The 17,635-nt window shown below is 37.7% G+C and overlaps 2 protein-coding genes across 2 annotated transcripts; one reads left to right on the top strand and one right to left on the bottom strand.

The window, feature by feature from the left end:
* The first annotated feature begins 11,567 nt into the window (after positions 1-11,567).
* Positions 11,568-12,284, top strand: LOC127094601 (uncharacterized). Its single transcript, XM_051033415.1, has one exon. The coding sequence runs from the start codon at positions 11,568-11,570 to the stop codon at positions 12,282-12,284; it is 717 nt and encodes a 238-aa protein (XP_050889372.1).
* A 3,072-nt stretch (positions 12,285-15,356) lies between these two features.
* On the bottom strand, positions 15,357-16,846 carry LOC127094602 (uncharacterized). Its single transcript, XM_051033416.1, has 4 exons — positions 16,630-16,846; positions 16,386-16,506; positions 16,150-16,281; positions 15,357-15,801 (listed from the first exon to the last, which is right to left on the bottom strand). Exons 1-4 carry the CDS (start codon positions 16,844-16,846, stop codon positions 15,357-15,359), a joined length of 915 nt encoding a protein of 304 aa, XP_050889373.1.
* Positions 16,847-17,635: the final 789 nt, after the last annotated feature.

Raw genomic sequence — 17,635 nt, forward strand, 5'->3', positions numbered from 1 at the left:
TCAAAATTTCAGATATGAAATTCAACTGAATTTTGTTGAATATTCAGATCTAAAGTTCCTAGACCTTCCTCATATGATCCATTGAACTTCTGTTTTGCAAAAGGAACCAAGGGAAAGAGCTCAAATCTTCACAATCCAAAGGTATGGTTCAACTGGTTTTTGCTTCAAATCTCTTTGTTCCTTGATCTATTTGCCTGGCCAATGTGTTTTCTAAAGTCCTCACTTGAGAGGCAAGCCAGTGGTGGCTTTGATTTTGTGTTTTAATGAACTGCAATTTATGTACCTGAATCTTCCAACTTAGATTTCTTATCCCATAGAAAGTTTGAGTACAATTCAAGGTTACAGGGGTGATGTACATCACCCCAGCTTCATTTTGATATATGGATCGTGAGTTTTGGTTGAGTATGGAGGACCTGCAACTCTGGCCGGAGCTTTAGTGCTCGCCGGAGAAGACGGTGGCGCTGGCCACCGTCCACCATGCCAGATTGAATTCGGACCATTGGATGCATCTCCCACGTTTTAATCTCAGCCATGCGTTTGAATTACTTTTAATAATGCTGGATGTTTCGCGCTTGACTCTTGCCTATCATGGAAACGCGCTTCTGGACCATTAGATGTTGCCACGTCAATTAATGAGTTCCATCCAACGCTATTTGATTTTTGCTATTTTCTAATTTCTGTTTTAATTTCTTTTATTTCCTTTATTTTCAAAAATTCATAACTTCTTCATTTTAATTCCAAAAAATATGGGACCAATTGCATTTTTCTTCATTTAAATTCTAGTTTCTAAAAATGATTTTTAATATTTTTTATTTCATCATTTGATATTTTTTGTGAATTTTCTCTTTTCTGGTTATTTTTAATTCATTTTAAATAGTTTTCAATATTCGAAAAATACAAAAATATTTTCTCAACCTATTTGAATGATGACGGATCTATGAAAAATATTCTCATCAATTTATTAATTGATTTGAGATTTATTTGAGATTTTAGTTCAATTAGGTTGTTGATTCTAAGTGTTGGCAACAATTTTGGTAAAACAAAGAGTGTTCACAAGATGTCATGTGTGATATCTTAACATAAGATATCCTATGTACCTGCTGGAGTTCAAGAACATGTGCATGCATGATTATTTCAGAATGCCACATACAATGACAAGGCTTCTGATATTGAATGTACCTGCTGGAGCTTAAATGAAAGACATCTTCATGCATGATTGTTTCAGATGACATACACAATGTCATGACATCTGATATGGCTATACCTGCTGGAAGTTATAAAAGGAATTATTGGATTATGTAGGATTTTTCCAGGATGTCAGACCCGATGTCATGACATCCTGTACACAGAATATTCAGTGTGAATGTCTGGTGTTTTGTGATTGCACAATTAAGGGCAATCTTTGTATGATTGAAGATCTGATTAGCTGGCGCATTCAATCATGGATTACAACCAGATTTACTTATTTTCCAAGGAGATCTAACCAACTGTTATAAAAAGATTTGATTGGAAAGTAGATTTAGGGTTTTCAAGATGTCCAAGCCCAACTGGATGCTTCTATAAAAAGGGACTTAGAAAACCTGTTTGGACACACAAGCAAGACTGAGCGAAATACATAGAGAGAGCTAGGGTTTGTGTCTGTTTAGTCGTAAGACTTGTAGGTCATTCAAGTCATCCATTGATGATTGAATTGGACTGATTTGTGGTTGTAATTTATCATTCTAAAGCTGTTAAGCAAGAGTGTGTGTCTTCTTGATCAAAGCTGTGAAGCAAGATCAAGAGTGTGTCTTCTTGATTGAAACTGCGAAGTAAAATCAAGAGTGTGTAATTGAAAAGTATTTTCTTTTCACAAGGGATTGTTGTTTAAAATCACTGGTGTGTGATTGTAAGGGAAGTGAGTGGGTTCTCATATCTAAGAGTGCTTAGGTAGAAATTGCACGGGTAGAGATTAGGTGATAAAGACTGTAACTTGTTGAAGTGTACGGAGAGTCTTTGAACTAATTCTATTTTAGTGAATTTCCTTCCTGGCTTGGTAGCCCCCAGACGTAGGTGAGTTGCACCGAACTGGGTTAACAATTGCTTGTGTTATTCGCTTTACCATTCTGTTTTTTTATCCATTGTGTGTTAACAAATATTAGTGTCGTAACATTACCTTCGACATCTTATATCTGATACCAGAATTTCAATTGGTATCAGAGCATGCATCCTGCTCTGGTTCTGGGTGAGATCTAGGGGCAATACTTTCTGGTACAATGGAGAGAGATGGAGGATCTGTTCATAGGCCACCAATTTTGGATGGTTCTAACTATGACTATTGGAAACCTAGAATGGCAGCGTTTCTGAAATCCCTTGATAACAAGGCTTGGAAAGCTGTGTTAACAGGTTGGGTATATCCTGTCATTACTAAAGAAGGAGAAACCACCACTAAGAAGCTTGAAGAACAATGGTCCAAGGAGGAGGATGATCTTGCTCTTGGAAACTCTAAAGCCTTGAATGCAATATTCAATGGGGTAGACAAGAATATTTTCAGGCTGGTAAACAACTTTGAAGTGGCCAAAGAAGCTTGGGACATTCTCAAGACCACTCATGAAGGCACCTCTAGGGTAAAGATGTCTAGACTTCAGCTGCTCACCTACAAGTTTGAAAACTTAAGAATGAAGGAAGATGAAAATATTCATGAATTGTACATGAGTATCCTTGAAATTGCCAATGCCTCTGGAGCCTTGGGTGAGAAGATGTCAGATGAAAAGTTAGTAAGAAAAATACTCAGATCACTCCCCAAGAGATTGGCTATGAAAGTAACAGCCATAGAAGAATCTCAAGACATCTCAAATATGAGAGTTGATGAGCTAATTGGATCCCTCCAAACATTTGAGATGGGAATATGTGATGGAACTGAAAAGAAAGCCAAGAGCATAGCATTTATGTCAAACACTGAAGAGGAAGATGAGGAAGGTGGTCAAGATATTGATGAAGACCTGGAAAATGAGATAGCAATGCTGGGGAGACAGTTCAACAGACTGATAAAAAGGGTAGATGTGAGAGCAAATGGAAATGTCAAGAACATCACATCTGACATCAGTAAATCCAACAGCTTTGGTAAGAAACCAAAGTCTGAAGAAAATCCCAAAGAAGTTCAGTGCTATGAGTGTAATGGGTATGGTCATATTAAAACTGAATGTGGGACCTACCTCAAGAAACAAAAGAGGAGTCTTGTGACCTCGTGGTCCGATGGAAGTGAAATAGAAGAAGCCACAAACCATGTGAATGCATTGACAGGAAGATGGGGGGTATGAGGAAGAGTCAATTGATGATGAAAGAACCCTTAAAGAGTTGTGCCACAGAAGGGAAGGAGTGTGCAGACAAGTTGAAAGCCAGAAGAAAGTGATAGCTCAGCTGGAAAATGAAAAGGAAGAGCTTGTGGAAACCATCTCAAAATTAAAGGTGGAAGCTGTATTCTTGAATTCCAAACTAGATGAGATGACTAAGTATGTAAGAATGCTTAACAATGGATCGGCCATCTTAGACAAGATTCTCCAGACTGGCCAAACAACAGGAAACAAATCTGGTATTGGATTCAAGGCTGAGTACAGTTACACTGGTTGCAAACCAAAATCTAAACCTAAGTGCAGCCATGCTAAAAGCAAACCTGAGATGTCACATCAGATGTCACAACAGCAAAAAGGGAAGCATCAAAGATGGAAATGCCAATACTGTGGAAAATTTGGCCACCTGAAGCCCTTTTGCTATAAGCTATGTGGCTATCCTGACCCTGTTCAGTCTCAATACCAATCAAGGTCCAAACATCATAAGACTGTCAACAAAAAGCAATGGGCTCCTAAGACAAAGGTCACAAGTCTCATAGCTCACACTTCCCTCAGAGTTTCTGCCAAAGAAGATTGGTATTTTAACAGTGGTTGCTCCAGACATATGACTGGGAACAAAAATCTGCTAACTGAACTTCATCCTCATGCCATGAGTTATGTTACCTTTGGTGATGGTGCAAAGGGGGAAATCAAGGGAATGGGTAGGCTGGATTGCCCTGGAGTTCCTGACCTTGATGATGTTCTACTTGTTAAGGGATTAACTGCTAATCTTATAAGCATCAGTCAACTGTGTGATCAAGGTCTGAATGTAAACTTCACCAAAACTGAATGTCTGATTACTAACAAAAAAAATAAAGTAATCATGAAGGGAGTTAGGTCCAAAGACAACCGCTACATGTGGAGCTCTCAAGAAACTAGATACTCCTCAATGTGTACCTTAACCAAAGAAGAAGAGGTGAAGATATGGCATCAAAGATTGGGCCATCTGCACCTTAAAGGTATGAAAAGGATTATATCTGTTGAAGCTATTAGAGGAACTCCCAACTTAAAGATTGATGAGGGAAAAATCTGTGGAGAATGTCAGATTGGAAAACAAACAAGGATGTCACACCAGATGCTTAGACATGACACAACTACAAAAGTCCTGGAGCTACTTCATATGGACTTGATGGGACCCATGCAAGTAGAAAGCCTTGGTGGGAAGAAATATGCATATGTGGTGGTAGATGATTTCTCCAGATACACCTGGATCAATTTCATAAGAGAAAAATCTGATGTATTTGAAGTCTTTAAGGAGCTTTGTTTGAAACTTCAAAGGGAAAAAGAAAGTCCTGTTGTCAAAATTAGAAGTGATCATGGGAAGGAGTTTGAGAACAACAAATTTGCTGAATTCTGCTCTTCAGAAGGAATTCATCACGAGTTCTCATCCCCCATCACTCCCCAGCAAAATGGTGTGGTGGAAAGTAAAAATAGGACTCTTCAAGAATCATCCAGAGCTATGATTCATGCTAAGAAATTGCCCTATCATTTTTGGGCTGAAGCCATGAACACAACCTGCTATGTTCACAACAGAGTGACATTGAAGAAAGGAACTCCCACAACCCTTTATGAAGTCTGGAAAGGAAGAAAACCCACAGTCAAATACTTCCATGTATTTGGTAGCAAATGCTATATCCTGGCTGATCGTGAGCAAAGAAGGAAGATGGATCCCAAAAGTGATGAAGGAATATTTCTGGGCTATTCAACAAACAACAAAGCCTACAGGGTCTTTAATTCCAGAACTAATGTGTTGATGGAATCCATTAATGTTGTGGTTGATGACCAACAGACGGATGTCACAGACGATGTTGAGATATCTCTGAATGATTCTCCAGTTGACCACTCAGACAAAAATAAGGAAGAAGAACCTCCTCAAGCTGAACCTGAAGATGACAAAATAAACAAGGGACCCTCTATCAGAATTCAGAAGGATCATCCCAAAGATCTTATCATAGGAGATCCAGATAAAGGAGTCACTCCTAGATCAAGGGAAGTAATCTCACATGGCTGCTTTGTGTCAAAGATTGAACCCAGAAATATCAAGGAAGCCTTGACTGATGAGTTCTGGATTAATGCAATGCAAGAGGAGTTAGGCCAATTCAAGAGGAATGAAGTATGGGAATTGGTTCCTAGACTTGAAGGAGTAAATATCATAGGAACAAAGTGGGTTTATAAGAATAAATCTGATGAACAAGGGGTTGTTACTAAAAACAAAGCTAGATAAGTAGCTCAAGGATATACTCAAGTTGAAGGAGTGGACTTCGATGAAACATTTGCTCATGTAGCTCGCCTTGAGTCCATTAGACTATTACTTGGAGTGGCATGCATTCTGAAATTCAAGCTGTTTCAAATGGATGTAAAAAGTGCCTTCCTGAATGGATACTTAAATGAAGAAGTATATGTTGAACAGCCTAAAGGATTTACAGATCCAAATCTTCCACAACATGTGTACAAATTAAAGAAAGCCCTCTATGGGTTGAAGCAAGCTCCCAGGGCTTGGTATGAGAGACTCACCGTGTTCCTCACTGACAATGGATACAAAAAGGGAGGTATTGACAAAACTCTGTTTGTGAAGAATGAAGGAGGAAAGCTCATGGTGGCACAAATATATGTAGATAACATTGTTTTTGGTGGGATGTCAGAACAGATGGTTGAACATTTTGTTAGACAAATGCAATCTGAGTTTGAGATGAGCCTTGTTGGAGAACTGACCTACTTTCTTGGGCTACAAGTCAAACAGATGGAATACTCTATCTTTCTATCTCAAAGCAAATATGCCAAGAACGTTGTGAAGAAGTTTGGAATGGAAAATGCAAGCCATAAAAGGACACCTGCTCCTACTCATGTGAAAATCTCCAAAGACGAAAATGGTGTCAGTGTAGATCAGAGTCTATACAGAAGCATGATAGGAAGTCTCCTATATCTCACAGCAGGCAGACCTGACATTGCATTTGCTGTAGGTGTTTGTGCTAGGTATCAAGCTGAACCAAAAGTCAGTCACATAAACCAAGTGAAGAGAATACTGAAATATGTCAATGGCACCAGTGACTATGGGATGTTGTATACTCATGGATCTGGATCCATGTTGACTGGGTACTGTGATGCTGACTGGGCTGGAAGTGCTGATGATAGGAAAAGCACATCTGGGGGATGCTTATTTTTGGGGAACAATCTGATTTCATGGTTTAGCAAGAAACAAAACCGTGTATCTCTATCCACTGCTGAAGCTGAATACATAGCAGCTGGGAGTAGTTGTTCTCAACTGGTCTGGATGAAGCAGATGTTGTCTGAATACAATGTCACACAAGAAGTCATGACATTATACTGTGATAACCTGAGTGCCATAAATATTTCCAAAAATCCTATTCAACATAGCAGGACAAAGCACATTGACATTCGCCATCACTTCATCAGAGAACTAGTAGAAGAGAAGATCATACCTCTAGAGCATGTTACTACTGAAAAGCAATTAGCAGACATTTTCACTAAAGCTTTGGATGCCAATCAATTTGAATGTTTAAGGGGGAAGTTGGGGATCTGTGTTCATGAGAACCTATAGCAAGCAAAGGAGTGTGTGGTTATCCCAGAGGATATTTCTGCCTGGGAAAACTGTGTTGTGGCAAGGACTAGTCTGTGTGGCTGGAAGCTATTCTGATGCTGATGTCTGAAAGATTGAAGTTTTATGAGGTCACCTTTGGTCAATTTTGACTAAAAAGGGGGAGAAGTGCTGATGTGGAAGTTGTATGTGGCTGGACAGAAGGACAGTTATTATTGAAAGAAGTGCACAGGTGTTAAAACAGAATGGTATTCTGTTTACAGATGTCAAAGGGGAGGTCTGATATGGTGTACAGGTGCTGATGTTGAAGCATATGTCAGAATGACATTCTGGCTGGTACAGGTGCTGGAGTTACAGTAGCTGTTATGTTTGTTGTATGCACAGATTTAGGGGGAGAAGAAGTACCCTTGTGCATTGTGCATTTGTGTGTCTTACTAGTTACATCCATAACTAGTAATTTTGTTGATTGTTGCACAGATTTAGGGGGAGGAGAAGTACCCTTGTGCATGTGTGTACTACTAGTAGCCATAGCTAGTAATTGTTTTGCTTCTGCTGCTGATTAAACTACTGTTATGTGGTTTAACTGCTGATAGTTTACCTTGTGAACAAAAAGGACAGATATATGTTTTAGCCAAAATTTTCCAAAGGGGGAGTTTGTTGATTCTAACTATTGGCAACAATTTTGGTAAAACAAAGAGTGTTCACAAGATGTCATGTGTGATGTCTTAACATAAGATATCCTATGTACCTGCTGGAGTTCAAGAACATGTGCATGCATGATTGTTTCAGAATGCCACATACAATGACAAGGCTTCTGATATTGAATGTACCTGCTAAAGCTTAAATGAAAGACATCTTCATGCAGGATTGTTTCAAATGACATACACAATGTCATGACATCTGATATGGCTGTACCTGCTGGAAGTTATAAAAGGAATTATTGGATTATGTAGGATTTTTCCAGGACGTCATACCCGATGTCATGACATCCTGTACACAGAACATTCACTGTGAATGTCTGGTGTTTTGTGATTGCACAATTAAGGGCAATCTTTGTATGATTGAAGATCTGATTAGCTGGCGCATTCAATCATGGATTACAACCAGATTTACTTGTTTTCCAAGGAGATCTAACCAGCTGTTATAAAAAGATTTGATTGGAAAATAGATTTAGGGTTTTCAAGATGTCCAAGCCCAGCTGGATGCTTCTATAAAAAGGGACTTAGAAAACCTGTTTGGACACACAACCAAGACTGAGCGAAATACATAGAGAGAGCTAGGGTTTGTGTCTGTTTAGTCGTAAGACTTATAGGTCATTCAAGTCATCCATTGATGATTGAATTTGACTGATTTGTGGTTGTAATTTGTTACTCTAAAGCTGTTAAGCAAGAGTGTGTGTCTTCTTGATCAAAGCTGTGAAGCAAGATCAAGAGTGTGTCTTCTTGATTGAAACTGTGAAGTAAAATCAAGAGTGTGTAATTGAAAAGTATTTTCTTTTCACAAGGGATTGTTGTTTAAAATCACTGGTGTGTGATTGTAAGGGAAATGAGTGGGTTCTCATATCTAAGAGTGCTTAGGTAGAAATTGCACGGGTAGAGATTAGGTGATAAAGACTGTAACTTGTTGAAGTGTACGGAGAGTCTTTGAACTAATTCTATTTTAGTGAATTTCCTGCCTGGCTTGGTAGCCCCTAGACGTAGGTGAGTTGCACCGAACTGGGTTAACAATTGTTTGTGTTATTCGCTTTACCATTATGTTTTTTTTATCCATTGTGTGTTAACAAATATTAGTGTCGTAACATTACCTTCGACATCTTATATTTGATACCAGAATTTCATAGGTTATTTTTATTCATTTTTAATTGATTAAAAATAGTTTCTGACTTTTAAAAATGCTGATTTTTTTTTGTCAAACTTTGTTTGACCTTGTTGAACTTAGGATAAATCACTTGGACTTTTCAAAGTTGATTTGAAGTGATTTTGAAGTTTGACCTTTCTTTAATATTTTAATTCAAGTTTATTTTAAATATTAAAAATGCCAAAAATATTTTGTTCATTTCTTGACCTCCAATCTTCATCTCACTTCTGTTTTTGATTGTTTGACCATGATCCTCAATGTCATTGGTCAACACTTGTTGATTGGTACATCCCATTTTCATCTAATGCACTTTATTCTTTCCATTTCCTTTTCCATTGTTCATCTCCTTCTTCTTCTTCTTTTTTCTTTTTGATCAATGAGTTGAAGGTTGATAAGTTAGCATTGATTGGGGAGACTTAATCTTCCTTGATTCAAATCTAATTCATCTTGATCAATTGATCAAGTGAATGGCTTTGCATTAAGGATAGGTTGTTTCCTAAACCATGCAAAGGACTTAAACCAATACAAGATCAATTCTCTTTTTTTTCCTTTTGGCATGGCAAGTTGTTGGAACTTGGTTCACTAATCAAGACTTCTAACTTCTGTTGTTGCCTACATTATTATTGTCCGGCCTCAGATAGTTGTGACTTCTACATAAGTCCAATTACGATTGCTTAACATAGCGCTAAATTTGCCTTATGGCACACTAACTACTAATATTAACTATTAACCATTAACATTTACTTTTTGCACTTTACATTTATGCAATTTACTATTCTTGTACATATTATTCATTTGCTTTTTCCTTTGCACACTTGGGCACATGTTTATGTTAATGTAATTTGCCTTTTGCTCACTTGAGCACATAATTGTGTATATACTATTGTGCTTGTGTTTTGTTTTGATTGTTGTGGACCAAATGCAAAGAAATTGGACAAATGGACTTAGATTTTAGGACTTTCCCTATGCAAATTTGGAGTCAAAGAGAAACTAGGCCTCATGCCTTTAGAGTGCTTAAAATGTCAAAGAGCAACTAGGCCTCATGCCTTTAGAATGCTTAATATTGGAAGATGATCTTGAAAGGACCAAATTCTAAACTCTTCTTGTCCATTCCTTGTTTGTTTTTGCTAGAATATTTTGATGTGTTTGTTCTTGTGCTAGGGATTCCACCTTGATTCAAATTTAGAAACCTTTGCCATGAGATTCTAAGAGAGAGAGATCCAAGATACATTTGGGAGCTTTTCAAGAGTTCATGTGATTGATGATTGCTTGAGTTTATGCTTATGTGATTGCTTATTCCAAAGGATGGGAGCTAATTGGATCATCAAGATGATCTCAAGAGAGGAACTCCATTGTGGTCTTATTCTTTATCCCTCACCTCTTGTATGCTTAGGACTTTAGCCTTTCTTCTTCTTCTCTCCACTCTAACCCAAGCCAAAACTTTTGTGCAAACATTTAACACTTGTTTTCAACATTAGAAACCTAAGCCTTATGCTTTTGATTTTCAAACTTTCTTTTCTTAATACTTATTTTGAATTCAACTCCTAAGTCAACTTTGACCATTTTGTACATACTTTTCATTGGTAAATACAACCCATTCAAATGTATTTTTGTGGTTTCAATGGCCACCTTCTTAATCAAATTTTTCATAACCTTTAGCTATTAGGTTTGAGTTATCCTTGAGGTAGATGTAATGCTCACCTATATCCTTAGTGATGGATAATGAGTCTTCCATGCTTATTATAGGGTTAACCCCTCACTAGCATGTTGAAGCTATCCTCACATGGTGGATTTGTGGTTTTAGGTTGAGTTTTCTCCCTTGGATAACAAAAGACGTTAAGGCTTTTGGACCAATCAATTCACCAACTCATTTTGAGATTTTTACCCCGAACTACGAGGTTTTGATCCTAATCTTTTTTTTAAAGATGGTACGTAGGCAATGGGTTTATCCATCCAAACACAAAATGTAAATAACTTGTACATTCTCTTCACATCTCTTCAATCATGTTTGCACAAACAAATTTTCACAAAAACAACAACCTTACAACAAGTATGAAAAGGGCTCCCCAGGAGTACCTAGGATGTTTTGGGTGCCTAACACCTTCCCATTGCATAACCAACCCCCTTACCCAAATCTCTGACTTTTAAACTAGTTTTTTATTCGATAAAACTTTTAGGTTTTTGTTCGCTTTCTAACCATTCCTTTGGATAAATAGAAGTGCGGTGGCGACTCGCCTTGTATGATTTACCTTAGATTTAGTCAATATCTCTAATGGTAACGAATACCCCGCTACACCATGCACAGGACATTGGGAATGTTGATTGAGTTTATGGCAAGTATGCATAATCTCGATTCGACTTTTGGCGAAGCATCATCATCGCCATTCCCACGTTACCAGGGGTTAGGATCTTTGGAAACCCAATTCGGTCGACCCCTAGGTTTTGGATTGTCATCTCGGTCAATCCCAACTTTTATGTCGAGTTCTGTCGCGGTCATAAGATAGCAAATGGACGAAAGTAATCATGAAATGGTCTATATGCTAACTCAGCAAATGGGCACCATACTGAGGCCTTTGATCCAAGATTCGATACAGAGTTACTAGCAACTGGCGACTCAAATAACCAGAATAGGAGACTTTTTAGGGGCTCATAGGCCCCCGGTTTTTCCGAATCCCACGCCTCCTCCTCGACCAGAAACCCTAGTCCGACAAGAGGAATTGACGGACGACACGGTCAAACAAGAATATCAGGAGTTCAAACATATCCCTAGGGTGGCTCGAAGGCCTCCCATGGTTTTAGTCAATAGAAACCAGGATCCCGACCATGTGGTCAGGCAAATTCGACAAGAGGATGCAGCTGGGGAACAAAACCTAGAGGCTATTGTCGAACGGATCATAATGCGAAATAGAATAAGCCCAGGCCTACAGAGGCCGACATACTCTTCATCTTTACCAGACTCTGTCTTACAGACAGAACTTCCTAGGGGGTGGAAAGTTCCGAAATTCATAAAGTTCGTCGGGGATACCGAGGAGTCCACCGTCGAACATGTTGCCATGTATCAAACCGAAGATATCGACATAGCGAATAATGAGGATTTGAAGTTAAAATACTTTCCAAGTTCTCTTACAAAGAACACGTTCACATGGTTCACAATGCTACCTCCACAATCAATCCAAACATGGACGCAATTGGAGAGATTGTTCCATGAACAATTTTACATTGGGCAGTCGAAGATTAGCGTGAAAGAACTAGCCAACGTCAAACAAAAAACTGCTGAGTTAGTTGATCTGTACTTAAACAGGTTTAGACTATTGAAAGCGCGAAGATTTACTCAAGTCCTTGAGCATGAGTTAGTTGAAATAGCAGTCGAGGGTTTAGATTATTCTATAAGGAAAAAATTGGATACTCAATATCTCAGAGATATGGCGCAATTGGCTGACAGAGTTCAATGCATCGAACGCCTGAAAGCTGAGAAGACCAAAACTAGTCGATATCATAAGAAATAAAAGTATCCTACATCGGAGTCGAAGGATGCTCTTCCGACAACGAAGAGTTGATCGACAAAAGCGAGGTCAACGTGGCAGAACTTAAGCCAAGACCTCCATACACGTGTAAAGTTTTAAAGCCCTCGAATGGGAAAAACCCCACCGAAGCTGAAAAAATAGATAAATACGTAGCAAAGAATTACAAGTTCGACGTGTCTGAGTGTGACGAAATCTTTGATCTATTGGTTAAAGATGTTCAAATCATCGTCCCTCAAGGTTTAAAGGATCCCCCTCTAGAATAAAAGAAGAAAAGAGGATTCTGCAAATTTCATAATTTTCTTGGTCATAAAACTCATCAGTGTGTTCTTTTCAGGGATTTGGTGCAAAAGGAATTGAAAGAAGGAAGACTTCAATTTGGTGAAAGGCCAAAGATGCAGGTGGACTCTGACCCTCTAAAGGTGGAAGAAGATTTATATTTGGAGGCTCTCGAATGTATGATGGTCGAGACTGTAACACCCCCCAAACTACTACTTCTCAAATACAACATACAATTGCATAATCAGAGTAAATTAAAGCATGCATACTCGAGGGCATCACATTTACTTCTTCTAGAAACATTACATGCCATGGTCACATACAAGTAACACGAATTATAAATCAAAACCAAATAACCAACATGCAAACTCACACAGCGGAATAACATCTCTTTTCTTAAATGGTAAATAGTGATGATTCCCATAAATCATCTACCACAAAATATTGTTTTGGGCTCTAAGGCCACTCAACATCAAAACCAACATATCCAAAGAACAAGATAAAAGAGAGCATAACAATATCTCTCAACATCAAAACAAATACAAATAATCCCATAAACCCAAGTGTTACATGACTAGAGCATTATAGACTACCTAGTCAAAACACAACAAGAACTAACCTCCAAATCTAGTCCTTGTGCGAAGCACCACTATCTCCGGTACCTGAGCGATGTCGCGATAGAACATCATTCCAACAGAAGGGTGAGAATTCAAATCATTATAGAAAAACATGATAATAAGAAATATATAACAAACATACATATATTATTAGAATTCGTCACACTTCATACAAACATGCATCATATCATCTTATTAAAAAATCACATGTTTATCATCATACGACATGGCTCAACAATCCACAAGTATTCATTTATAAATACTAAACGATGTACAAAAGTCATATTTCACAACATATCGATTTCATGTACATATTATCATCCATCTTCATTTACAAATCATCATCAAATATGTATACAACTTTCACATGATTCCATAATGTATATAAGTCACCATTTCATCACATATGTAACAAATATGCACACATATCACATCATAACACATCAATAATTCATATCAAATGGATCACCTAAAATCCACGTATATGCATATCTACGAAAATCATATCCACACAATCATATCACATAATCATACAAACACAATTCACACCGACACGTACGACTCAATGTATGACTCAATGCGATATGCATGTGGATCCCATCCGTTGTCATTTCCGGCTTGCCGAACGTCTCTCAAATAGACTAGATAACCACCTCTAAAGCTCGATTCAGCCTTAAGCTTTCAAACCCCATTCAGCGTTAGGTTTGAGACAAGCAAATAATCTACGCGAGATTACCCAACATTGCCTCTTTCATAGACTCATGCTAGTGTAAGTGTGCAACAACAACAAGAATCATGCAAGTAAGACGATCGCAACCCCGTAATCATACAAAAGCATACCACATCCAACATTTGCACAACATACACCTAACATGACTTCAATCCCAAACAATACATCAAATAACATTCATCATCTCATCACAACATATTAACATAAAACAAACGAGCCAATTCATGTTATTCATCAAATTCACGAATTCACATCAACACATACATAATTTCAAGTATTATGTTTCTTCACAAAATCCATCTAAAACCATCCAATACATGCCAAACAATAGAAAACATGTCATTCACATTCACCACACATACAACATACATCCATATTAGGATTCTTCTGATAAAATATTAATCTACTGTTATCAAAATGAATATCACGTTATATATAATATTCTTAGCTTCGTAACAATCCAAACTGCACCTCAAACGGAGTTACGGTTCAAAAGTTATTGGATTTACAAGTTTTTCAAAATGCTACCAAAACTAGAAAATTTGTTGTTGCGAAAATGCGGTCAAAAACCAGAAAAACTGCTGTTGCAAAAATGCTGCTGTCCAACACAAATTTTCATCATAAAACCACATTAGTCCATCATTTTTCATGAAAACCACATATATAGAAACTATTAGGATCATAGAAACAAGATTCTAAGCTCCACTAATTTTTACCAAAATCCCAAATCAACCATTTTCAAGTGAAACTCAAACATGCAATTATACACCAAATCATGTTCTATACACATACCCATTCATGGAATTCAATATAGAAACATCATATCATAACATAAACATCAATTTCATGGATTAAAACATAAACACATGTTAGGGTTTCTCAAAATCAAAATCCCCAAATCCCAAGTTCATGATATCTAACCCACATACATTACATGCATTATGTTTACCCATAACCACTTGAAATCCCACCCTTACCTTAGTATATATGAAATCTCTAGGTCCTTCTTCTTCTAGTTTCCTCTTCTTCTCTATCTCGTCTCTTCCCTTCTATTCTCCCTCCTTCTCTTGTTTCTACAAAACTAACTCTAATCTCTAAAACCCTTACTATCTTTTTAACTCATAATGGGCTTAACCCACTTATCCACCCATTCTAATTAATTAGGACCATTACTAGACAATTGCTATTTCTACTCATAAAATTCAATTATTCAAATAACCCATATATTCAAATAATTCAAATAATCACCAAAACACATATTTAATTAATTATTACACCAAATAATGATTAATTAAAATAAACACCTAATAAATAAATACGGAAATTAAATCGAGATGTTACAACTCTCCCCCACTTGAAATATTTTCGTCCTCGAAAATTACCTCAAGCAAACAACTCAGGATATGAATCCGTCATCTGACTCTCGAGCTCCTACGTCATATTTCCACCAGCCGGTCCTCCCCAAATGACGTTCACTAAAGCGATCTCTTTACCACGGAGTTGTTTCACCTCTCTATCTTCTATCCACATAGGTAATGTCTCCACGGTCAAATTATCTCTAACCTCAACATCATCTAATCGGATAACATGCGAAGGATTCACAATGTATCTCCTCAATTGAGACACGTGAAGCACATCATGGAGATTAGCAAGTGACGACAGTAATGTAATCCGATAAGCCACATCACCTGCTTTCTCAGGAATCTGATACGGACCAATAACACGCGGCGTCAACTTACGCGACTTCAATGCTCTACCAACACCCGTTACCGGAGTAACTCTTAAAAACACATGATCATTTACCTCAAACTCAAGTGCTTTCCTTCTCTTGTCATGGTAACTCTTCTGACGACTCTGAGAAACCTTCATCTTATTTCTGATCATTTTAATCTTATTAGTAGTCTGTTGAACTATCTCAGGTCTAACCACAACACTCTCTCCAGATTCGTACCAACACAAAGGCGTCCTACACCTTCTACCATACAAAGCTTCAAACGGAGCCATACCAATACTCGAATGAAAACTATTTTTGTAGGTAAACTCAATCAAAGGCAAATAACTATCCCAAGCACCTCCCCATTACAAAACACAAGCTCTCAAAAGATCCTCAAGCGACTGAATCGTCCTCTCAGTCTGACCCTATGTCTGCGGATGATAAGCATAACTCAAACACAACTTTGTACCCAAAGCACGTTGCAAACCTTCCCGAAATCTCGAAGTAAACCTCGCATCCCTATCTGACACAATGCTAGACGGAATACCACGCAAAATGACAATTTTCTCAATATACAGCTTTGCAAGCCTCTCCATCGGATAATCCATTCTAATCGAAATAAAGTGAGCAGATTTCGTCAACCTGTCCATAATAACCCAAATAGTTCATAATTACTCGAAGTCCTAGGTAAACCAGAAACAAAATCCATAGAAATACTATCCCATTTCCATTCAGGAATAGATAACGGTTGTAACAAACCAGACGACTTCTGATGCTCAATCTTCGATTTCTGACAAATCAAACACGAATACACAAATTTCGCAATCTCTTTCTTCATACCAGGCCACCAAAACAATTTCCTCAAATCTTAATACATCTTAGTAGCACCAGGATGAATACTCAAACCACTACGATGTCCTTCATCAAGAATCCTCTTTCTCAAATCCGAAACATCAGGAACACAAACTCTATCATGACACCTCATGATACCATTCTCATCAATCCTAAAATCACCACCTTTACCTTGATTGATCAACGTCAATCGATCTACCAAACCCAAATCAGATTTCTGACCTTCTCGAATCTCATCCAAAATTCCACTAGTAAGCTTCAACATACCAAGCTTCACTCCAAAATAAGTCTCTTTACAAACCAAACTCATATCTTGAAATTGTTCAAGAAAATCCAATTCTCGCACCATCAACATCGACATATGCAAAGATTTCCTACTCAAAGCATCGGTTACAACATTCGCTTTGCCAGGACGGTAATTCAAACCAAAATCATAATCCTTCAAGAATTCCAACCATCTCCTTTGCCTCATATTCAACTCTTTCTGATCGAACAAATACTTCAAACTCTTATGATCACTAAACACATCGAATCTCGACCCAAACAAATAATGTCTCAAAATCTTCAAAACAAACACAATAGCAGCTAATTCCAAATCATGAGTCAGATAATTCCTCTCATGCACTTTGAGTTGCCTTGAAACATAAGCTATAACTTGTTGATTCTACATTAACACACCTCTTAAACCCATCAAAGAAGCATCACAATACACAACAAATGGTTCTGATGGATTCGGTAACATCAAAACAGGAGCAGTAGTCAATCTCCTCTTAAGCTCTTGAAAACTAGCTTCACACTGTGCAGTCCAAATGAAATCTTGACCTTTCCTAGTCAACTGCGTTAATGGAAAAGATAACTTAGAAAAGCTGATCGCGACTTAGTAAGTCTATGGGAATCATGATTGCAAGTGCACAGTCGTATCGTGCAGTTTTAAAGATTATCGAACCCAAAGGACTAATAATCGAACGTACCGTTATCTAATGTTACAATGTAAATCTAAGGTTGAGGAACGTTCTAAGATTGGAGGGATAAAGAGAAATAACTATAACATGGACAAAAAATTAATAGAGATATTTAATAAAGGGATATCGGTATGTAATGCATCAAACTTCGGGGCATCGATAGATAGTTGGTGTAATCTTAT

Source organism: Lathyrus oleraceus, chromosome 6, assembly GCF_024323335.1.
Source record: "Lathyrus oleraceus cultivar Zhongwan6 chromosome 6, CAAS_Psat_ZW6_1.0, whole genome shotgun sequence".
NCBI lineage: Eukaryota > Viridiplantae > Streptophyta > Magnoliopsida > Fabales > Fabaceae > Lathyrus > Lathyrus oleraceus.